Here is a 26,411-nt window from a genome sequence, read left to right on the forward strand (position 1 = left end):
ACCTTTGAAAGCGAACATATTGGTTCGTATATGTACGTAGATGTAACAAAAAATTGTTTTCTTACTTCAATCATGTATAGAAGTAACTATAGCGATCAGCAAAATGATTGAGTGGGCCTGTGTCGACAAGGTAGAGTATTCTGCTGGTAAGGGTGTTAAGGTAGAGTATTCTGCTGGTAAGGGTGTTAAGGTAGAGTACTGTGTCGACAAGGCAGAGGAATCTGTTGATAAGGGTCTATAGGGTAAAATATGCTATAACAGGTTGACTGGCAGAACATTTTGATTGAATGCACAAACTGGAAAGCTGTTGGTAATATCAATATTTTCAGTTGATTACAAATTACTTTACAGCAAAAATATGTCAATAGAAGCTAAGTGGAGTTACATTTCGTAAATTCTTATAAAAAAGGGAGTGACCTATTGGCAGGCACACGCAACCAATGTATTAATATAAAGGAAAAGTCAAAAAGTACAGATAATTTTGCTTAATTTAAAGGTATATATTAAACATATTGAATCCAATATTATATGGAAACAGACAATATTTTGTAATAATGATATATTTCAAGATATTAGAAAAATATACATCTATCCATTATACTCATAAAAAATTGCACTGAATCAGGTTCACAAAGTGAACAAGTTATCACTGTATTTTTAATTCGAAAAACCGCATTTGTTGTATAAATGTAAAGTTCTTTAACATATTCTTTATCGGGAGTATTTTATTCAGTTATCCAACTCTATCGCAATTTATTCTGTTAATTCAGAACATAAATAGATTGTATAACTTGATTACAATATTAGATTATGGGAAAGTATGTTTATTAGTGTTTATAAGTGCGTTTCATAATTCGTACTATTACTTTGTTATGAATTATTGTTGTCTTATGATGTTTTAATATTGGTCATATTTCTACAAATATAAGTGATAATTTGTTATACAAAATTTTACTTCAAATCAATGACGTCAATCACTGATGACCAATGAGCTACAAAAAGAAATTTTGATGTTGGTCAATAGTGATCGAGGCGATCGCAAATTTATTAACATTGGAAAAAAGTATTATTAAGCATTTGTTATATAATTATAATTTAATCAACCAAGACATGCACTATTAATATATCAACACTACTTAAAACAGTATTTCTTCAACAATTCGTTATTAAAAGAGACAGTCTTTCATTCAACTGTAAAGCATATATACGTTTTACGTTAAAAATCTGATATTGTAATTTTTTCACATTTATCAAACTGGCAAATCTATACAAAACTGAATAGTATGTATAATTTAATTGTAATAAATGTACTATATCTATACTCACACCACACGCCAAATTTTATATAGATACATACACGCACACACACGAAACATATGCTTTTATAAGTCACCTGGGATATATAAAAGAACTCTTGTATTATTGTTACACTAAATAAACAACATTAACTTCATTTTTTGATTTCCCTTATTTCTACACATTATTTAATATTTATTTCATTTATCTACGTCTCTGTATTTTTAAAATGTTGAAATATGTTGAATGTTATTTTAAAATGTATATTTAAGTAGATTTCAAATAAATTTTAATATAATTATGTCATCAAATACGATCTATGTACATAAAATAATAATTACCTGCCCTTAAATAATAAAAAAGGTAGAAGTGTCTGTTGAAAATGTAAGTAAGTCACACAGATTATTAAATATACACAAATGAACATGGTAAAAAGTTCTTATTATTACATCTACACATGGCAAATTTAATGAATCAACAAAACATTCTTTTTATATCTATATAATGTTATATTCATTGATAAATAAATCAATCTAACATAATCATTCTCATCCATGTAGACATATTTCGTATGTAATATAGTAAATAATATTATGAGTAGTGATTTTACAACAGAAACAAGTAAAAATAGATTTACTCTAATCAACGTGCTCGTTGTTTATAACGATATAATTTTTAGTACTATTTTGTTAATAAACCTTTCTACCTTACACTTTTCACAAAAAGATATTTTCTTATAAGTTTATCTAAATTTTGTAAGGGTGAAAATATTTAATAAACGAGTGAAGTTGATTACTTTACAAGTAAATTGCACCATAATATTATATAACAACATTTTCAGATTACAGTATATTAAAACACAGTATAACATCTCTTTGCTAAAAAAAATTGGAGATTCTTTCAAGACACGTAACAAATTAATATATTTAAGAAGAAATTAAATAATTGTAATTCCTAGTTACATTTGATTATTTTGATTCTTTTACTATTCGTTTCATTGTTAACGACAAATTTACGAGTACTGTAAATTTACAGAAATTCATGCAATACTCATTTTTAGTATGTATTTCTTTAAAATTACATACTCCTCGAATTTGTTCTGATATAGCTTATAATTATATTTTATATCTAACAGTTCATATCTTTATATTACGTTATGTTTCAACGTATTTTAATATTGCAAACTATTAATATTCAATCATTGTTATAAAACTTTACTGTTTCTTTCACTTAATGTTAAACAGTTGCAAGTTGCAATGAAAAGTATTTGAAGAATTGTCCTTTCTTCATGAGTTGACTAAACTTAGCGTTAATTTTATTTTCATGTAAAAAAATGTCGAAATGGAAACAAATTTTGATTTTATGTTACACTTATTACAAGTGAACATGGTATTTTCTTAATTATACAAAATACATTGTATTATTTAAATTTCTTTTCTAATTTTTACTCACTTCTCCTCTTCATTCTATTGTTCTGTTAACAATATAAGTACTATATAATTAATTTGACCATCACAGAGAAAAATTGGTTTTACAGTCTGTGATGAGCAACTTTAAATATAAAAATTTATAGTCATTGTGTTGTATGATCTTAAGGTTTTTCTATAACAGTGGTCGGCAACCTTTCTCGATCTTGGGTCAGGTTTGATAAACAATAATTCTTTCCTAAAGTTCGCGGATTAGTATTATTTGTCAATACCTTAATTAAGTGAAATTACTTATACAAGTTAAGACTGTTAAAGAAATTAAACAACTCAATTAAAAATATTAGTAAATGATGTGTGTGGTCGCTTGGTTTTAAAATATTTGACTTTATATTTGTAACTTTTAAATGAACACAATCATTTTACTGTACTGCAATAAGACGATTCCAAATTATTAAGACATTTCATTTTTGACTATTCTGGCTTGGTAAACAATTGATGATTCAATTGTTTTGACTTTATGAGTATCATTGGCTAATCTGCAGGTCATAGGTTGCCGACCCACTACTCTATATATCGGCTTTATGGGAGGTGTGATACGACAGAGAAATGAGATTCTTCAGGTGAAAATATATTACATTAAAAAGTAACTTTGATTGAAAATAATAATCTTGTTAGTTACATACAAACCTAGTTATGAACGTAACAAAATAAGTACCTCTGCTATTCTTGACTATGACACTATTTTTCACAAATGTATATTCCACTTAAACAATCGTTTTTAATTATTAATCCGCACACGGGTAAACGTTTGTCTTATTTTGATTATAATGGAATAAACATATTTCTGGCGCCTACTTACATTGACGTTGAAACCATTTAATCAGCCGTTTGAAATGAATAAGAATGAAACATAAATGTACTAAGTTATAAAATGATGAAAAGCGTATAAATTTGTGCCTGTAAATGTGGAATTTCTAATATGGGTTTATAACTGTTTTAATCTATAACACTTAACTCCATTTCTGGAGATCAATACTCAAACAAATTCGAAATGATTAAAAAATATCTTCGAATATACTGATAAATTCTGTGCTTCTGTAATGTCTTTATAAAATGGACTTCAATGAATACAATGAGGCCAGCAAATATAAGCAATTAACAGTAGGCAAAAAATATTAAACATTTAACTACATTGTTAAATAAAGGAATTTTTTTGTTGGCACTTAATGTACAAAAATGATACAATTTAAATGAATAATTAATATACATTAAGAATAATAAAAAAAAAAATTGAAGGGCTATCTGTCAGAAAATATAATATTAGAGTTGATGTAACTCATTCTAGAGTCTCAATGTGGTATGTTAAGTGCATTAAGAAATTTGAGATATGTACATGTATAAAAATTTGTATGAATGTGTGCAGCAAATTTTAGCTATTAATAATTTAAATACGGATATACCACTGTCGTGTAAAACTATTTAAAATTATCTTATGTTTCACTTACGAATGCGTCATTTTCTGATTATATCACACCTTATGAAACATTTTGTATAAAAATGTATAACCCCAAAAAAAGACCGAAACCTTTCATTTTAACAATAAATAAGTTAACATTCTAATGTTAACACACAAAACTGTTTACATTCTAATGTTAACACACAAAACCTTCATTATGATTAGAACATATCGTATGAATACATTCATAAGAAATCAATGATTCTTCGAGATATGTATAATAAACATATGAATCTAATAATTCTGTACTTATAAAGAAACATTCTAGTATTTGAGAGGAAAGTCAATTATAATTATATTGACATTCTGTTAATTCTACAATAGAGAAAGAGTAATTTTAATATATAAATTGCTTCAAAATACGAGATCCTTTAAAATCATCATTCGTTTACATTAAAAATTTTGAAGCATTCAACTTCTACCATGATTATGTTACGTTGGAATCTGACTTAATTTAAACATTTTTTTCTCTCGCACACATAATGTTGTGATTCCACGTAATGTCAGATAATTATCTGTCCAATGTACTAAACGCCAATAACATTGCCATGAATGCTAAGAAACGAACAATCAATTTAATTGAGATTACGAAGTTTGAAAAACACGGAGAGGATACAGGATGGATAAACTTGACAAACAGGGCTGGTGATGCGAACGACGAAGGTGGTCATCTGGTTGGTGAATCGATCGAACGCGGATGTTGTTCCAGAGTCCAGGTGTTAGCACGGGGCGAGTGGATTCCATTGTTAGCACTCCAAGCCTATAGGCCATGGGCAACCAATGTTAAAAAGAAAGAAAAGAAAAACAGTTTGTTAGTAATTTGATTATGATTGATTCATGTTAACATTAAGTCTCCGAACAGTTCAATAGTTGAAAGAAATGTAGTTAGTGGGAAGCAATGCCTTGGCTTAGAAATTCACTTACTTTTAATTACGTGAAACATAATCTATCTGCATAATTCACAGCGTTTCTCAAAGTGTGTTCCACAGAGCTCCACGGATCTTTATAAAATTAAAACTATTTTTATAATGTTAAGTGAATTGATAATTAAGTATTTGTAATTTTATCAAAGTTGTAAGTTATAATACAATACATATAGTTAAGTAGAATCCATATAAAGAAAAAGCTTTTTGGAGCTGTGCATACATTTTCAAAATAAAAGGGGCTGTAGGAATTGAAAATTTTGAGAACCGCTGGTCTAGCAAATAGCATTTGCTACTTTTTGCGTTTAAGTAAGGACTAAGATCAAGAAGGAAATCATCATCAACAGTAATAAACAAGCAACTGCTTCACACTCTTTTTGGTCAATATTAGTGTTTAAGCATTTATTTCATATAAAACATTATATAACAAAAACATTGTCAGAGAATTGCATTTCACCAAAATGAAATTTATACTTCGTTATTTGCTGGCTAATGCTTATAGTTTTTAACCCTCTAATTTCTAAACAATTATGAATTTTTTAGCATAATCAGAAACTTCACAATGTCTATAATTTGTTAAAATATTACTATGTAATTCTTTATATAAATATTCATAACTAGATAATAACATCATGTTAACAGATTGATTAAACAATTTTTTGAATATGTCGTATCTATATTTATAACATAATTTATTTCAGTTTCATGAATTTTACATATTATAATTTTCATTGCTTATTAGAGGGTCAAACTATTTTGATTTTAAGGTTTACAAAATCATGTACCCTCCCCGCGCATAGGATAGTCAAGATGATAAATCCATAAAATTATATGGAATTCTAGAACGATTAAAAGGAATAAATAAATATATAAAAGCAGATTTAGAATAGTGATATTAAGAGGACTTTAAAGTAGCTCTCTATTTCCCACAAGATTATATCAATTTTATAGGCAGCTTGGGTGTGCACCTGCCACCATATAGCAGCATTAAATAAGTAACATTCTATACATGTATGATATTAAACACATAGTGATGGCAATGCTATTACTGTGAATCATATAAACTTCCACAATTAATATCCTATTAGCAAGCAATGCCCAAATGTCACTAAATAATACATACGACATATAAGGTCAATGTAAGTACAAACTTTTAAAAATACAAACTATCTTGGTGTTGAAATTTATAAATTATACAAATATGATTAATGTAATTACATAAGTACATATAAAAAGGGAGCTTGGAGAGATATGTACATATAAGAAGCAAGTGTCTTCTGTTAATATCATTAACTATCAACATTTATGTTTTACCTTCAACAAAAATCATTAAATATATTGCCTAATATATTCTATGTAATTTCACAAAAGCCGTGCTCTCTGCATGATGACGCTGTTCCATTATATTAAACTCAAGAGCACATCACTTGTCTTTTCCATAATTTGATGATAAATTATTTCGTAAATACAAAAATATTTTTAAATGTTTTTTTAGAAATTATACAATTGTGAGATTCAGCATGCTATATATATTTAAATATTCATATGCATATTTAACTTTGATTATAATTAATAAAAGGCTTGCTGCTTAAAGTCACCCTTAGTTTTAACTCACAATTTCCTTGGTTTTTGAATAAAGTTAGTGTCAACTTGGCCATGTGGAGCATTTTTGTTAGTTTCATAAAGACAATGCTTAGTTATACGATAAGTGTAATAGGTAAAATTGCATCTATAACGAAAGTGCCATTATAAATTACATGTGGTAATTGTTAGTGGTGATACATAAAGAAGGATAGGATGCAATTTTAGGATTGAATTATAACTTCCGTTTTACATGAAGTTCATCCCAAGTTGTTATTGGAAAACGTGGAAGAACAAAAATTGTTGAGAATTGTTGACAACAAACGGGAAAATTTGGACCAATGATGATATTAGTCGATTAATTTTTACTGACGTATCGAAAAACACCACAACTAAATTATGACATACATGTAAATTTTAGATACTTTCAAGTTTACATGTTTCTAGTTATGCAAATGGTATCCTGGATTCATATGGAAAACTTACATCCAAAAATTTAAAGATAATGTATCCAAATTTTGTAATAATAAACGTATTGTTTTATAATTTGAACCTTCGCATCGTATCGTAGTACCACTCCTGTTACCTTCATTCAAAATGAAAAAACTACTTATCGATACTTTGTATATACATTTATTTAAAATACGCGTACATCGTGCACGCGTGCACACATATACACGCACAATTAGGCAAATTATATAAAAAGTCAATAAGTGTTCCACAGGCACAAGTTGCCAATACACTGGATTATATAGGTTTACACATGTTGGAGGTAGATATATGCACGGAAATATAAGATTACCTTATAATACACCTATTTAGAAAGTGATTTTTTTGCTTTGTTCAAACTCTATCATCTTTTTTTCCATTTCACTTTTCTCCATATTATTAACTCATTCGTAGCATTAATTAATTACTCGAATTATCCAAGAATGACTCTGGTATTTGTACTTTACCATTAAACTAGTAATTACTCACTATTATAAAGTTTTATTTTCCAATACAAATAAGTCAAAGAAATTATATAAAAAAATGGGTAGGTGCGCACCCATACCATACTTCCATTATACAATTGTATATAACTTTCTTACATGATGATGCAAGAATAAGAAAAGGGAAAGGTACAAAATAATTTAAAACAATGTATTATTTATACCTACTTGCGGGGAGTGGACGCAATATTGAAATTTCAATCTATGTTTAAACAGATAACAAATATAAATAGTGTATGTACCAAAACATCTCACTATTTGCAATTATGCAATTGTTGTGTACGATTATTCAATAATAATTTAACAGCAAGTAAATATAGAATACCTCGAATATTTTCTAAAAAATAATACTGATTTCATATTCTATATTATACTGCACTATAATTAGTAATAATGCAAAAATAGGTGCTATCTCTGTCGATTTCAATAATTTTTAGATACATTATCAAGGTCATCACCTTGAGCGATGATATAAAAGTTTCAACTGGTGTTCATTGTTTATCAAGAAGTTATTATCATAAAAAGTATAATCAAATGTACATCACATATTCCAGAAATAAACTTCTTCACAAGTTCTTTACAAGTGAATAAAAATTCATTAATAAAAGAACATGCATGTGCATTTCACAGGACAAAATTTGAATATGTGACTGCAAAGGGTTAACCATCTGTAAATATCTTTTCTATCTGTAAATGTATTATGTATAAAAGTGTTTAGAAACATATAGTACAGTGTACATATTATGGTCTAAAGATACAAAAAGTAAATATACAACATTATATAATTGCTTACTTTTTGATGTTACGTACACATTGTAAGTATCATCCGTCTTTATTCTTGAATTTCACTGCAGCAATTTTATAAATCACAATGTTTTCCATCTGTATTAGCAAAAGATGTTTTAAAAGTAATTTCAGTACTTTTCTAATTGCAAGATATTCAATAAAATTTATGATAATAAATTGTATTTGAGCTTCATACTTTAAAACTAAAAAAATAATCTGTTACACTTTTAATAAAATGCAAAAAAATTGTATAATATGTAAAATACATTATAATATAAAAAATATATAATATAAAAACTCGTATTAATGTACATTTCATTTTCATATGTAAATACCATTTTTTCATAAAGTAATACCAATCAGAAATTTAGATTCAATAACTTAGACATTGAAACTAAATTGTAAAATAAAACTAGTAATTTCTGATATTCTTGAAATAGTATAGTGCCCATCCGTCTATACAATAATCTGGATAATTGTCTCTATTTTAATTTGGATAGTTAATATAATGTAACAGTTTAATATAAATGTAATACTTTAGATATAAGAATTCTCTTGTGACTAGGTGTGACTAGGAATTTTGTAATATATAAAAGGTAACATACTATGATTAAAATGAAAAAAGATAATTAAATACTGCCATGGAAATACCAGAATCCTGTCTTAATATATCTACTCTCTCGTGTAATTATATAACAATTTAAAAGTATACATATATCTACATTTGATAATTGAAATTTCCATATAGATCTATATGATTTAAATGTAGATACCTAGAGGGAAAAATTTAGTAAATATTAAATTGTTGCAGTGTCAGGTAAAACAAAAGTAAGCTTCAACTAAATCCAATAATTTTCCTGGAACTTTAAAATTTATAATATTATTTGTAAAAAAATAATTTGAAATTATTTCATTTATTTATGTTCACGGAATGTAATTGAAATATAAGTTTATAATAAACATATAGCTTTTGACTACTACCGTCATTCTCATCATTTTTCACATTATGACAGCATTGTAACATTTTTGTTGTTAATATAACTAGTAAAATATGTTGATAAAATCTGACTAAACAAGTTAGGAATATCATCTACATTTTACATTGAAGAACAAAATAGTGTGGAATTGTAGCAAATAATCAGATGATTAGCATAAGACTGTCTGCTTATATTAATCAGTTATATTTGTAAGTTTAAGTACAAATTGTGAAAATTCAAGGAAAATTAAAGCATTTTTGGAGAAAAAAGGAATAACGCTTATCCTGAAAATATCGTATGTGAGCTCCGTGTGGTAAAAATGTATACAGGAACAAATAACATAATATGTATATACATATCATAACAAAATATTGAAGTAAAATGAAAAAATTTAACGTTTGTGAAGAACTAACCTCTTCGCGGAGGCGCGTACAGTATTGTGATTGCGCTCTCCGAATTCACGACAAAGCACCAGCCCTTTGATAAGGGTGCTCGCGAATCTGACCCAGGTGCCTACGCTGTTTCGCAGCGGCTGCTGCACCTGTCCCCAACATACAAACGTGTATAATTCATCTGCATCCACATGTATTAATCATTTTCCAGGCCTCAGCAAGTCACTTAAATACCGCTATAAACAATAATAGAGAATTAAAATTTCAGACAAGGCCGCGATCGAAACGTAAGCTAATACCTTTTCTTTGCTACATGTCTCATGGTCGTCTGTACTTGCTCATCATTTTCATTTGTGTATGTATCAGCGATAAAAATGATTATAATCGTTCGAAAATTTTTCACGCTACAGGCAACAATCAAGTTTTGTTCAATTAAATATTTTTCTCATTTACCAGTTTGCGTTCGATCGTGTCCTTCAGACTCGGAATAGTAAACAGAGTAGTATGTTTTACATGAAATAATGTGAAATGGGGGGCATTATATATGTGTATATATACAGGGTATCCCAGAACTCCTATAAGAACTGGAAATGAGGGGTAGCTGACACGTTCTGAACAACAATATCCTTTGCAAAAATGAAGCCCCCACCGACATTTTTGCAAAGGAAATTGTTGCTCAGAATCGTGTTAGCTACTCTCTGTATATACATACTTATATATATTATGCACACACACACCCACACACACCCACCCACCCACACACAAATGTTTGTATAGAAATGTGATATAAAAATATGTATTAATATGAAATATATACAAATAATATACTATTATAAAAGTTTTTAGAGTCTTCGCGCTACTATTGTGTAGCGTTTTTTTTTATGTCAAATGGTACAAGACAACATGGAAGAGGAAGACACAATTTTTTATAATAAATAAATTATTAAACGATAAATATCAACTTAAAAATGTTAGAATTTTTTGTACAATACAATAGTATTTGTAGCTCATATTATTAATTTAAAATTTATTGTAAATTTTGTACAAAAATTGTGAAACTATTTCCTCTTCTCTTTCTTTCTTACACCATTTATTTACAAGAAAATGGTCATAATAATATGAACATTCGATACATGATGCTAGTTATATATACGCGTAAGCTACGTGAAGTAATTCTTATGAAAAATATTGTAAGACATTATTACATTAATTAAATTGCAATCATATTTATTGAAAAACTATTTATTGTTTTAGCTGTTTTGTAGTTTGCGAAATATTTTTTGAACGTTTACAAGATGCGAGCATGTTTCTTAAAGTAGAAATTATATTTTTTTCCTAACACAAACATAAAAAAATGATGAGTTTATATTACATTACAGAAGAAACACGATTGTATAATACAATTTTGCTCATTGTCTTGTACTTCTAAGAAAAAGTGACCATTTTTATATCTTGCATATTTTGTGGGCTATTTGTTTAAGTATCTTTCAAACCAATTTAAGCCATTGTTAATCATAGAATTATGAAGTTATTTGCGTGTATGCATACATGACACTTGAATATAGAAATTTTCTGTCATATAATATTTTTTGCCAATTCATTATACATATTTACACACACGCGTATGGATATTAATTCAATTTATACACATATGTACAGGATATGGTAAAAATCTACTTCCACTTTCAACAAATTCCATACATCTAAATTCGGTGCGCTTTATATTAAAACGCAAATTAACAAATAAAATACAATTGGTTTTTATTTATCAATATGATGAAATTCTCATCATTAGACTAAAAAACAGGCACATTAACTTATGTTATTAACACTTATCGAACATTATGTATTTTGTAAAAACGATGAGTATTCGCAATTCGTCGTTCAATATACTTCACGTTTCGTTTTCAAACATTCTCATAACACAGAATAATAAAATAATTACAAAAATACAATTAAATAATTACAGATCAATATAAATTAATTTGCATGATTTTATCATTTTCTATATATAATACTTTTTAATAACCTTAACTACTTACTTAAATATATTATATAAATAGTATTTTTCTCGTTCTTACACGTGTCACATTGAACACTCACTTCTATTACGTAGTGTACAGTATTGATAAGTATCATAGAAAATAATTATTTGTGATGAATGAAACTGTATAATACAAGTTCAAAATTTATTTCGTGAGGTAGAATAAAATAACATTCTAAAGGATTGCTCCAGTTTGTGACACCAAATTAAACAACATTATCACTAGTGATAAAAGTATCTAAACTGCGGTCTATATTTCACGAGGGGACTCAAGGAGGCCAAGAGTAATGCTCACCTTATAATGGGCTTTTGAACATTGTGTTTGAAATGCTGAAGTTATTGATATATGGTTGTATGGCAGTATAATTAATAATTAAAAAAATATATTTTCATATTATATACATCTTACAATCTACACAACAATTTTAAATAATGAATTTTTTGAAAGTATTAATTATTTCTATATTATAAGTATGAGTTGTATAAGCTTAACAAGATTAAGTAACAGCTAAACTATTAACCATCCAACCATAAAACCATATGTACATATATCTTAGAGGCAAGCTATGTTAAGTCAAAATTTTGAAAATTTAACATTTTAAATAGCGACAAAGAATATAACATTAATTAAATGAGGTCTCATATTTATTCTTAATTTCAAAAATTTGAATGTAACATAGCTTGCTTTTGAGGTATAAACATAACAATACCTTCAACATTATAGGCACTACCAATGTTGTAAAAACCCGTTAAAAAATGGATACTACACTTAAGTTTGCTTCCTTTTCAGTTTACTCCTAGTCAATATAAGAAACGTTTAAAATGCAGTTATGTTTCAACATTCATGAATACATGTTACAAGTTTTTAAAATGTCACCCATCTGGTCCCTAGGTGTTATTTCTATACCTATGGTTTGCTTGGTTATATTTGTTGATCTATTCGTTTGTGGGTGCGTTCTGCTTGATTAGCGATAGAGACATTGTATGTCTAACGCAAAAGCGAAAGAAAAGAGAGCTCCTAATTCCGATGCAGAAATGCCCGCAAAAAGAAAGAAACCCAAAATAGTTGAAAAAGTTCAAGTCACAGATGATGGAAATAACAAAGAAAATGATGAAGTGAGTGGGTGGTGTCGAGAATCCACAAATAGAATCTAAAGCTAAGAAACGTCCTGAGCCTGCTCAGGCCTCAGGAGATCTTGGAGATAAGAATTTGAAGCCAGATCTTGCCTACGGAGATAAAGAAGAAACGCCAAAAGATGCAATAAAACAAGAAAATGAAAACGCTAGATGAAGAAGGAAAATCGTTGTACATACTCAAGTTCGGGTGAAATCGTTTGACTTACGCATACCTCTTACTGACGCGATTGAATTAGGGGAAGTTAATTAAGATGTTATTACCAGAAATTATTTCATAAGTCTGTAAATATAATTTCATAATAGTGGACGGAATATTGAAAGCTTAATAAATAGGAAATATTTGGTAATATTGATCCAAATATACATAAACCAAAGTCTAATCTATTCAAGAAATACACACATACACGAACTGTAATAGCATTACAATATAAACGGCCACAGCACTAGAAAGATCGGTAATATTAAAAAAAAAGAAAACGTATTTATAATAATCCTTTACATTATGCTATCAATAGTATTAATTTAAACTATGAATGGCCACCAAAAGAACAGAAATAGATAAAATAAGAATGTATGAAAATATTTATCTTTAATTTACAAAAGCATTTTTATGGTGTATAAAAAAATACAGTTCATACGTTTAAATATATTGATATGTTTCTTTCTCTATGACAAAATTATTTACAAAATATTGTTTATATGCCCAACAAATGAAAAAAAAATGTTGAGCATATTGTATCTTAATTTAATTTTCTCTTTTTTTAAATAATTCATTTTTATTTTATGCACATCAATCTTTAATTTAACTTCAATTTACTGGATATCCTAAAAATACAATTATTTGTCTAAAAATACAATTATAATTCTATACATAACTATGTAGTATATTATACATTATTTAATAACTTATACTGATATAATTATATACCTTTACAGGATTTGTAAAATCCCCTATTTGAAACAATGAATAGAAAAATGCGAAATAGAATTAATTATAAAATCTGAAATTATTAATTAATATTCTGTTTCCCTTTTACAATATGTAATACGACGAAATTACTTTTTGTCTAAAAGTACACAATAAGGGATTCCTAGTATAGAGAAGTAGAATAAAAAAAAACATAGATGTGCATATTTATATATATATAAATCATACTGGACTGTCATTAAGAAAGAATTGTACAGTAAGATTATACATAAATATATTAAGTATTCATTTCATTTTACTTATCAATAATGTAAAAATTTAATAAATATATATGACATCATATATGTATAACTAAGAAATAGCTTTACTCTTTGCTTAAAAAATTGTCATATTGCAAACTCAAAGTAACGTTCAAAATAACTTATACTTTGCACCAAAAAATTAAAAAATGTTTACAGATGAGAACAAGAAAATGCCTCAGAACAATTGGGATAATTAATAATAACTGTTTTTGTTCGAATATTCTCAAACAATTAAAAAATTAGAAGGATAATTCTTTTGGTTGCTAGAGCAATACATAAAATATATTGCTGTAATTATTACAATATTCATGTTATCTTAATCGAAGTAATTTAGTGATATTTTTTCAGGTTGAAACCATACTGTAATCTAATAAATGCACAATGATAACACAATTAGAAGTTTTCTAAAATCTACTGAAAAATTACAGGTTGAAAATAATGTTCTCTACTTAAACATAATATTGACGTTTCTAATACTTATTCTCATGAGAAATTGACTTGCTTCTGTTCATAATTTTTACCCTGTAGACATACATATTAAAGATAACAAGAATAAATAATATTTGATTTATTTGATTACTTCGTAAATATATCAATATATTAATGCACCAAAGAACCGGACATGTAATAACACATGCGCATTCCTTTTTTTCATTATTTGAAATACTATAAGTAAAATACAAAGTATATCATAAAATATGGCATGTTCGAAAAATGAAACATTTTTGAAACTTAAAATAAAGAAACAGACATTATAAATATGTATTATTTTTTTAGAACTAAATTAGATAATTAATTATTAATAGTTAACACTGAAATGATCAAGCTAGTTAAAATGGTCTATGCAAATGCACATATTATTTTTACTTTAGTGTTGTAATGAAGATAAAGATTATTTTTTTTCATCTCTGTACGAGTTCTAGAACGAAAATAAGACTTTTGCCTTTGCTTATTTACTTTTAAGAGAGTCACACTGACACATCCTAATGCTGCTAGTTTTTAATGTTTTGTTTAAATAAGAAAAGTGAACGTAAACGTGGAATGATAATGCGATAATTATTTCAATGTAATTTGCTGTAAAAACTGAATGACTTGTAAACTTTAGGTATTCGCCAAAAATCTAATATTTACTAATCATTTTGTTAATAGAAACGATTATGTAAATAAGTACATATGTAGTTGTCCCAGGAAACCAAAAAATTGTCATCTTTTAAACACGCCATATTTACTGAACACACATTTGAACTATACTTTGTACAATAAATAGTAACGAATGTGTGTATAAGATTTATTATAAAATAGCCGAGTATTTTATTGAAAAAATGATTCATCCTTTTTATCTGAGCATATATAGTATCTGTATTGTACGGATCGACGATTTGTATTGGTCGTATTGTTGTTCTAACTGAAGAAATGATAAATGAAGTTCAATGCCTTTCCTGTTCGAATACCGGCTCGAGCTAAAGTATACTAAAGATATGATCCTACATGTTTGGTATTTTTGTCTACCAAGAAATAATTCTTCTTTTTAAATTACAAGATTTTCCTGCTCATATCGTATGCTACATTATAGAACTCTATTACTTACTGTTAATTCATTATTTCGAGACGAGTATTGAATTAATTCTGATTATAATTAACATTAAATAATTATCAGAACTGACACGACTAGTAAATGATTGATTTGATTCTGTCCATATAGACATTAAATGTCATAATAAAAGTAGTACATACCAACTAACATTGTTACCTGCACAATTATCGAGTTATATATATTAATTTTTTACTAACCGATAATGGCCAAAATAATTATAATTTTCCTACTAATCTGTATATTGCTTTTTTTAGTACCTAATGATAAGTTTGAATTAAAATGATAATGATGATGATGATGATGATGATAATGGAAGATATAATAATAGCAATAAAAATCATAATATTTAACGATATGATGATCGTGATAACAAAAACAGTAATAATATCAATAATTTCATTAATAGCTTATAGTAATAAAAAATAATAATAATAATATTGATAATAATAAAATAACAACCAGTTACACATGCGACGAAACAACTGGTACTATTGAATATCATTACAGTACACACATAAACAGATATACGTATGTATGGGTTTTTTGGTTTGATTGCGGAGAACATTCCTTTTTATGTTACCTCAACCCCAAAAAAATCAAATGTAAAAAGAGTATTCTTATAACAATGGCTTGAATAATATCATTAAGCATAGAGTGCCCAATATACTTTCTGAGTAGGATTACTTTCTATAGAATCCTTAGAATTTCAAAGAAATGTTGTTTTTTAAAAAGTAGGTCTTGAGAGTCGCTATCAAGCACTAACAGAAAAATATGACATTCCATTTAATAGAATAAAGATGATAATTTGAGTATTTTCCTCACGTCTTGATCTAAAATGAAAATATTTTTATCGTTAGATGTCCACTCGAAAATTATATAATATTTATATTAAAAAGAGTGTTCTTGAAACTACAAATTTTTTGCATTTAATTACTTACTTATATAAAATTGTTATATATCTCTTAAACGATAAAGCAAATACTTTAATTTGTTAAAACGATGTGGTACATCTTCTATATACAGTATGTTCTATAATATGTAAGACCCATGCCAAAAACGTATAAAGCATTTAAAAAACAATAAAATTTGTTCATATGTTACATTTGACTTTGTTTCCAAGTTTGCTGATTTTATAACATTCATTGGATAATATTAATTCATTTTTATAACAGCATTATGCTTCAGAAATGTATAGTATTTTATGTTTGAAATAATATTAACAAGTTACTCTAATTGATAAATAGTCCATGCCCATCTAAATCTAATCTATGAGCTTGTAGAATGTGACTTAAATTCTACATTGCAAGGTAATCAATAAAGGTAAGCAGATACAAGATACAAGAACACAAAATTAACTATGACTTGGAAAGTAGATCAAATGAACTTATTCCTAAAGTGGATATCATATATTATGGAACACCCTGTATAATTCCAGAAGTTCTTTTATGTAAGCAATTATTTCCAAATAAAGAATTGGATTTGCTACATACGAGCTGAGTATTAATCGAGTGTGCCATATATGTAAAATTTTTCTTAAAAAAAAAAAAAAAAAAAAAAAACACTTCTGGATAAAGGAGATTCTCCACAAAGAAACGTTTCTCAAAATATCAGAAAACGCAGATATATTTCTTTTCATTTGTCTCTTTCTCTCTCTTTTCCTCACACATTCTGATATTTCTATTTCATTTATGCTGAAAGAACGAGGGAGATCAAAAAGCAGAAATAAGGGAAGAGAAAAATACTCATGGAGAACGATCGTGGAACTAAAATCAGCGAGCAAACAACCCACCAGAATGATCAGCAGTGGTGTATTCCGTGAGAAGAGGTGAGGCTGCCAGGGCTGCATAATTGGCATAATCGGCATATGGCGTGTAGATTAAGCCATGAGGATCACCAGCAGAGAGAAGAGATCCTGGTGGACCTGAGCCATTCAGAAGAGATGCTGCAGTTGTTGGGACAGATATCCGTGGTGAGAGAATTAACGGTGCTCCCAATGGAGCGCTGGGCGTTCTCATTGGCGTGGCTAAGCCTGGAAGCAGCCGCTGTGTTTCTGCTGCAGCTGCTGCCACACGTCTCCATTCTTCGTCGCAAGCTGAAATATCAAATGCTACACTGACTCTAAACTATGTCCAAATAAGATCTTCCAGAGTGCTTAGTTATTAAACCAAATAATACGAGAAACGTTCAAAAGTACCTCTAATTAGTAACGTAGAAACTGGAAAGATCAGTTCTAAGTTAAAAAAAATGTAGAAAATGTTTGATTATTACGGAGGCTGACTAACACATCCGCCATCTTTATATGCAAAATGTGACTGAAATGACTGACTACCATATAGGAATTTCATTTTTGGGGTGAGCAGACTACAATCTCAATGTTTGGTCGCTTATCTCAGTTATCATCAGGGTGATAGGGTATGGGTTAGGTATGAAACCATTTATTGCATGCATCCACTTCAATGAGTACTCATTTTCCTTATAAAGTAACAAGGAAACGTTTTCCTTCTATTATTTTGTTGTGCCATTTGGTTATAAAACAATGTAAATAACATCATAAAAACGCTATATGCATATATAACACGCGCAACGCACAATCATAGTATCGCCTGACAAAAATACTGCGGAGGAGTTTTTCTAATGCTTTGTACAGGTACGTCCCACCTTTACGAATTAATTCGTTCCGATTCTCAATCGTAAAACGGGAACTACTTACCTGTAAATTTGAAACTCTACGTAAGACTATTGTGCAGTCACTCTTAACAGCGTCAGCGTGGCAACTAACTGCGTAGCGTAAACTGGTATCTGCATAAACGCACGCGCACAGACGTACAGCTTGGCGGGTCAAAATTCGTAAAGCCGGGAATTCGTAAAACGGAAATTCGTAAAGCGGGAACTACCTGTACAAGAAAACGACTGTTAAGAAGTATACCTGTGGCTGCAGCAACTTTCATATTGGAATCCCGATAGGTACCGTTTATAATAGCGAGCTCCATTAATTGTCGTTTTTTAAGCTCATCCTCGCCATCAGCCTGCTAACAACCAACATGATTCATAAGAAACGTATTAATACTGACTTGAATAACTCGTAAAAGTTTGAAAGATAAATAGCAACTAGCATATACCTTCAAGTATACAAAAACTGAAGTTTTACAAATTAGTGATTATGTAATAGAAATATTAACACAGATACTGCTGTTAAAGGTTGATGAATTATACTACACAACACAGAACGAACCGGCACTGCGATAACATCAAAGCAACAACGATTTGGTTGGTAATTCAAATGCGTATTACAGTAGAACTGTCGGAACCGTTTGCGGTGGTACTTCTCATATTCGTCACTAGAGGGGATAACTAGAGGGGATTCATCCGTCCCCGATTCCTATGTACACAGTTGTCAACTGATTCCTGAACATCTTTGTATTTAAAGTACAACCTGTTAGGCATTAATAATATCGTCACTAGGGTTTTTATGCTATTACTACATCATTTTTCTCTCCCAAGTTGTCTCATGTTGTATACTATAGTACAGGCAACATAGAGATGAGGCGCAGGGAAAAACAGATTGCAGAGGTGTGACGTACTACCATTGCGTCTACGGCTAGAACGCACATTTACGTAGTGGTCGCCGTTTCTCATGTATGCATTCAATCTACCTCGACCCACTAAATCATTGTCCGCTCAATGTACAGTGAAGAGCAAAACTGAACCAATCATATTTAAATGAGTAGCTGATAAACGAAGTTCTAGTATAAGACCCAATTGGTTGGGTGCTCTCACGAGTGCAAACGTTTCTGTACCTCTGGGCGTGCGCCAGAATCCTCTTTGGAGAGGCTCTATATAATCTCTTTGCAACCGAGAGAAGACGATCACAAATACGAAGGGATACCGTCACTATGTAACTATGCGCCTTAGCCGTAGGCGCAGCGCTGATTCGTTTCACTTCTTCCTCTTCTTGCGAAGTCTCTGTACTCGCCACGGACATGCCTTTCAGCACTGGTACATTATAATATCTATGAGTCGCTGTGGGTCTGGTGCCAGCCCGTCTCATGTATCGGTAGTATATCTCAACCTTGACACGTTCACAGTGCCAATATTACGTATACAAATCATGGTGACGTCCTATTGGAGACATTGTGCCACCGAGAAACTAAGCAGTGAATGTGTTAAATATTATTAACGTTAATCAGATTTTAATGATTTTACAACACATTTAAGGGAGAAAGCCTACCTAGGACCGTCTTAGCTAGACTTCTCTTCTTAAAGAACTTTTAATTCTCGTTAAATGTACAATATAATCATTGATCGGTTAATTTATTTATCTGTGAGTATACATTTGTTCTCTTTCTTTAAATTAAATGGAAATGAAGTTACAATACCACTATTTATCGTAGTTAATAACAGGAACTTTCTCACCACGGGAACAAGGAGTTTCTTGACTTCTTCCACAGCTCTGGCAAGTTTTAACGTGGCACGATTCTCCGTATCTTCGACTGTCAATAGAACGTGCAGTTCATCCGTCAGATGTTCCCAGTTTGGTTTGCCGCGATTTAACTCTTCCTAAAAAAGAAATCGGTATGGATTAATATTGTGTTATAATATGATTTTCCACGTAACATAATCTTCCATTCGAAAATTGAACTTGAAGAATTTGAAACACAGATGGCAACATTGAATACATGAATTGTTAATATACATGTATTGTACTTACGATAACATTTTTTCTTATTCATCATATGCAGCTTGAAAACAAATATCGCTGTAGCAAGTAAGTGAAAACTCTATTTTCTAGTAAATTTTTCTTTATGAATATTAATGTACGTAAATTTAATACTTCTAAGAGTACAGGTGTAATAATATTGGGGCCATTTAGTACATGATTATGTATAAAATGGAATATTTTCCAAACTCTATTTTGCATATACAAGGTAATGAGAATATGTACCAAAATACGTGTTAGTTAGTTTGAAAAATTAAATTAAATTGTAAGTAATAAAGGTGGATACCTTCTTTTTGTCCCTCATGGAACCTTTCCCCCGGACCATTATTTTACATCCTGTTTCTTGCTCCAATTGTTTAGCCGTCATCCCGCGTGGCCCAAGAATTCTTCCAACAAAGTTGAACTGTAAAATAAGAAAATAATATTAAAAAGTTTATGGAAAAAATACTATTATTACAAATACATAACGTATAATATGTATTAGTGATATATTTAAGTAAAATAAATGCTCTGAAAGAATCATGTTTGAGCTCATTTATTGACACTACTCTCATGAAAATGTAACGAAGGCAATAAAAAAAAAAGAAACAAGTTTCATTAGTGAATGACTCATTCTCTGTATGAAAGAATTACTAATGCCTGCCAGCCGGTGATTATTCATATCTATTCAAGAGTATTAATCAACCACGAGTTCAGGTAATCGGGGTGATCAGTAAATACAAAATTTTCTTTTACCGCACTTTTAACGCACTTCCCAGATAATATAATATTTAATATATTTATGCATTTTTGCACAATCTCATACATTTTTCCATATTTCTAATTCCCATAAATACATGAACATCCGCAATCTGCTGACGAGTATTAAGTTCTACTTTAACATAATGTAATGAAAAGTAATGGGAGAAACTTACATCTGGATGTTCTTTGACGGGCACATAAACTTTCTCTGTTAGTGTCGTGATTTCGCCTTCTGGTTCTGGCAAAACCAGTGGTTCCTTTTTTACGCCACTGATTTGGAAGAGACTCGCCCGAACTTTTGCGATTTCTAAAACAGAAAACAGAAAATCTGTAGACAGGATATTTCGGATGGGCAGGACGATTTTAGGAAGTTGAAATAAAACTCTCAAACAAAGAAATTTTTCTTTATTTCGATACCTATTACTCTTCGTTAACTTTTAAAAAATAAACTAAAATAAAATAAAATATAAAATATAAAATATAAATAAATAAAAAATAACATTACTTTTCATATTCGGAAATATTACTTTTTCGAAAAACATTGATATAATAATCTGAAACTTCAAAATGAGTTAAGTATGTACATCTCCGTGTTAATTGAATATTTACAATGCATATAGTAACATTCCATCGTCGATGAAATATTAATAACAATCACGGTTCAGAATAAGTATTCATCGTACACAGTACTTGTAAGAAATTTGTCAATATTTTAATATCTATCGATTGAACCAATTAAATATTAATTTTTGACAATAGTTAAATTAGTTGTTAATAATATTTTTTTAAACACTGATCGAGAATACGATTTTTCTGTAATATTAACGTTTCGTCAATTCCATTGTCCTTGGATCGAACAAACTCTGCTGACAAGCGTCGACCAATCCTCGTTCGACCTTGCTTGGCTGATAGGTACCGAAGCGTCCAAGCATTCAGTTCTCGTGTATACTTCGGGCGATAAAGGTCGTACAGACCTCGCGTGTGCGCGTTGAGCCGATCGAGGACCAAGGCTGGCCTAGGATGACCAAGCCTGACTCAGCATGGCCAGGGGGTGACCACTGCTGACCACTGCTGACCACTACTGACCACTACTGACCACTACTGACCAATTGGTAACTGATGATCAGCACTGGTGAGCGAACGCAAATTTTTTATTTTTTCTTCATTTTTATTATTGTATCGTCATGTTAGCTTATATTTCCCTGTATTCTTATTACAATTATGTGTCCTTGGTTAGGTTTAACTGAATTTATACAACATTTTGTTTAATTTGAGTATTTCTTTACAGATTATTTTTTAATTTAATTTTCTCATTCTTACATATTTTATGTATAAGATATATATATGTTAATTTCTATTTTCGTATTAATTTTTCGTTATTTATGATTCTTCCATCAGGCACTAATATTACTTTAAGTATTTTATTTGGCATTAATTATATTTCCTGATTGTCCTGGTGCTTTGATTTCTCTTTGCTAGGTAGATTCCAAAACGACTCGCAATTGAATTGTTTCTTCGAATTGCTGCGATGGATTCATTGCTTCATATGTATTCATCGATGGAGTTGTATGTAACTCGATATTTTAATTAATAGTTTTCCTTTTCTATTATCAAGTTACTTCATTACATTACTTCTGTATGTGTATATATGTTCTGATTTTCAGTTTCTCTTATCTAGATACTTCATCGAACGAAGACATCGCATCCGCCGTGGGAAGCTTAGTTCTAAGCAGCGTTAGAATATAAGGCTAGGTTAAGCTTGGAAATTAGTCGTAAGTCGCGTACGAATATCTGTCCTCTGCCAAGTATTATAATTATTACCCGTTTTTCTATTGTTTGTACGGCCGCGCTCGGGGACGCGTAATTTCGTCCATTTCGGTCGTCATTGCTTCATGCAATAAGCAGAGTGACCAAACCGTGCAGATGGACAGAAAGGTCGGTTGCCGTCCTCTAGCTAGTCTTTTTCGAGAGACTCGCCAAGAGGAAACGGGTCTGACCCAGTAAGTCTGTCTGCACGGTCGCGTCGTGTTCGCGATTTCATTTTAGCTTCGCTTTCCCCTTAAAAAATTGGAAATTTTCAATAATTGCTTGGCAGAGGTCAGATCAGGAAATCGAAGGAACTTTGTTTCCTTCTATTAGGTTGTCCGAAAAGTTTCTTTCGTTTTATTAATAAGTAATACATACACAATATTTTATGTCTAACGTTGCATTATTGAATTGTGCACGATTCATTTTGCTCCATTACTGTTACAACATCGATATCTAAGAAATTAGATTGTCTATTTATATAAACACTGTCACACAAAATAATTGAGTGCAAATTACGAAAGAAACTTATGGGACAGCCTAGTATTTCCCTCTTCGCGTACTTAGTTTCTAAAATTGTACAGAAGGAGATCGAAGGAACTTTGTTTCCTTCTATCTCCCTCGCGGGTCTCCACTTGCAGAAACCTCCACGTGGTGAGACCTGGTAATCGGTATTACTCGCGACAAACAGTCATTTGTCGATCCTTTGTCGCGAGTAATAGCGAGCTAATGGCTGCAAACTTGTAATAAGATTTTTTAGATATAAAAAGCAGGTGCGTGGTATGGCACGTTTTACAAATGTAACTTCTTAGACTTCCCAGATATTTGGAAGATGATGCAAGGGACTTGCGATAGAATGATTTCGTCGTGACAAGTCTATTGCATCCTTTTCAGAATCGAATCGAATCGATTTCTTGACCATACGAATCGCCATGCCATACCAAGGTAATCGCTATTTTTAGCGATAAAGTTGACTCACATTAGTCTTTCTATCATTTTCAACGTTTCGACGCAAGAAATTTCGTCGTTAGCACAAAATTTGATGATCTTTTTACTGTTACATAGGATTTCATCAAAAAGAAACATCAGTAGAACCTCGACTGTTGTGGCTACACATTTCTGCAATAATCCCTATACTGCACTATCCACAGTCTTACTTGTTATTTAACGATCACCCCTTCACTTGCCAGTACCATGCAATGAATGGTAATACTTGAAATACCAGCTTTTTATGCAGTAATCGTGGTTCCGTACGTCTAAGATGAATGTGTGAACTCATTTGTGTAACAGAAATAAAGCATTCTACAGTTGTAACGTTTGAATAGAGTAAACGTTGATACAAAGGTGTATAAATGTTCAAAAGTATCTTACTTTGAGAACTTTAAATCTTTTTAACCTCAACAATCAGGCAAAATGTGTCTCTAAAAATTGCGACATAAGCATTGTTAATAACCAAGTGGTCATAGCAGTAATTTTAATAGTTCTAGTCTTAAATAAGAATTTTAGAGTTCGAAAGAACTACTACACAAAACTTGCTTCAATTCGGAAGCAAGGTAAAAGAAGACGAATGTACAGATGAACTTATTTCATCGCTTCTCTGTAACTTTTCTTCGGAGTAATGGAGAACACATCATACTCATAAATAGCTTGTACATCAGTAGTTCTCAACCTTTCATCACGTGTCAGGATGTAATTCCCTCTCTCCAAAAAAAGTTATCAAGTTATAATATATTCGACCTTAAACCTCTTAATTATATAATGTCTCTAATAACCAATAACGTTATTATCGATGACGATTGGCATCATCATCAGCCTGAAATATCAAAATAAATCTCTTGCAAGTTGTTTGTAGAAAAGAAAATTTGATCCATAGATGGTTAACATACAAATATATGATGTCTCACTTTAATATAGTATATTTTTTTTAGTTCTAAAACGTATTTCCATCGCAAGTGACGGTAATTTTGATATAAAAGCAAACGTGCACATATGTGACAATATCCCTCGAGAAGTTGAAGATGATAAATGAATAATTAGAAAACTTTAGAAAAGAGAAACTTCTGAACTGAAATTTGGAGCTCGTAACCGAGTTATAAACCGATTTCTTGCATCGTGCCAGAAAAAAAACGTCTACTTAGGCGTAGGCAGTGATGTTGGAACAGCGTTGGTCTTAGTATAGTTGCAGCATTTTATGACATCATCGATGTCGTAATCAGAAAGACAACGATCCATGACACAAATCACATGCTTGGAAGAGAAGATCATGTCCCGAGAAAATATACAGTTAAGCTGGGGAAATTATTTACTCGCGATTTTATATGCTTGCTAATTCGTATTTAATTTAATTAAACCATTTTTTAAAGAAATGGTTAATAAAATGTTTGTTCAAACTGAAGTTATTTTTATTTGGTACTTTGGTGTCTTCGCTGTAAGCCCACGAAAGCTCATTTTCATTCGTTGGCTAGTATAATAGTTATAATTCATTGAAAAAAAGGGTGTGACAAAAATGACAATTTTCAACATTTTTCAAAATCTTTCTAGAAACTATTAAATGCATAATATTGTAATATTATTGGGTTGTCCAGAAAGTTCGTGCCAATTTTTAAGAAAAATCCAAAGGCACATTTGAAGTTTGATATATATTTATTGAATTATATAAATAACATTTTGTTCCACGATCTTTCCACCTTTTAAGGGATGCACCCATGTTATGTGTTTTCAATCATTCCAATATAAACAGACGTGCACCACGTACCAAAAATCGGCACGGATTTTTCAGACAAACTAATATATTATACGGCAGAAAATGTTCAAAGTGCGTCAATCTCCAATTCTGTCCCCCTTGGTAGGGTACAGTATGCTAATCCTTTTGTTACGGAATCCACGAAGCAGGTAGCTAATCCCAATTATATAATAAAGGGGTTAGGGGAACCACCTAACATGCACTTTGACTCTTTTAGAACCGGTTAGAGTGTCGCTTCCCAACCTGGGTGGTAGCGCCCTCCAGGGGAGCGCTGGAGCATTTTAGGGGGGCTTTCAAGTGACTACAGACTTTAGGGGGATATCGAGTTGTATGCGATCATTGAAGCGTCAAAGTTTAATTTGATCAAATACATACATCGTTAATCGTTAAATGCTCTTATCACCATTGTGAATCTGATAACAGAAATCAAGAACAGTGGTTAATATTGCATTTAAGAAGGGGGTAATAACGTGAGTTTAATAAAGAAGTTACTATCCTGGATATAAAAT

General features: G+C 30.2%; 1 protein-coding gene and 1 long non-coding RNA gene across 16 annotated transcripts in view; one reads left to right on the top strand and one right to left on the bottom strand.

Annotated features, from left to right (window-relative positions):
• The first annotated feature begins 39 nt into the window (after positions 1 to 39).
• On the top strand, positions 40 to 4,527 carry LOC128891028 (uncharacterized). Its single transcript, XR_008460738.1, has 3 exons — positions 40 to 130; positions 161 to 4,360; positions 4,405 to 4,527. It is a non-coding gene; the product is annotated as an uncharacterized LOC128891028 (long non-coding RNA).
• Positions 4,528 to 4,860: 333 nt separating this feature from the next.
• Positions 4,861 to 26,411, bottom strand: part of LOC128891026 (protein held out wings) — a 34,561-nt gene continuing 13,010 nt past the window's right edge. For 3 of the 15 annotated variants that reach the window (XM_054150167.1, XM_054150169.1, XM_054150170.1), the window contains exons 3-8: positions 21,527 to 21,660; positions 20,899 to 21,015; positions 20,309 to 20,452; positions 18,822 to 18,924; positions 17,685 to 18,002; positions 7,671 to 10,039 (exon numbers count right to left, since the gene is read on the bottom strand). In XM_054150167.1, coding sequence (XP_054006142.1) covers positions 9,957 to 10,039; positions 17,685 to 18,002; positions 18,822 to 18,924; positions 20,309 to 20,452; positions 20,899 to 21,015; positions 21,527 to 21,660 — 899 coding nt within the window. In that variant the 3' untranslated portion in view covers positions 7,671 to 9,956. Of the gene's footprint in view, positions 5,000 to 7,670; positions 10,040 to 13,250; positions 16,726 to 16,968; positions 18,003 to 18,821; positions 18,925 to 20,308; positions 20,453 to 20,898; positions 21,016 to 21,526; positions 21,661 to 26,411 lie in introns of those variants that run through there. The other 12 variants (XR_008460737.1, XM_054150156.1, XM_054150157.1 and 9 more) reach the window with 12 other exon arrangements.

Source organism: Hylaeus anthracinus, unplaced genomic scaffold (assembly GCF_026225885.1).
Source record: "Hylaeus anthracinus isolate JK02 unplaced genomic scaffold, UHH_iyHylAnth1.0_haploid 12001, whole genome shotgun sequence".
Classification (NCBI taxonomy): domain Eukaryota; kingdom Metazoa; phylum Arthropoda; class Insecta; order Hymenoptera; family Colletidae; genus Hylaeus; species Hylaeus anthracinus.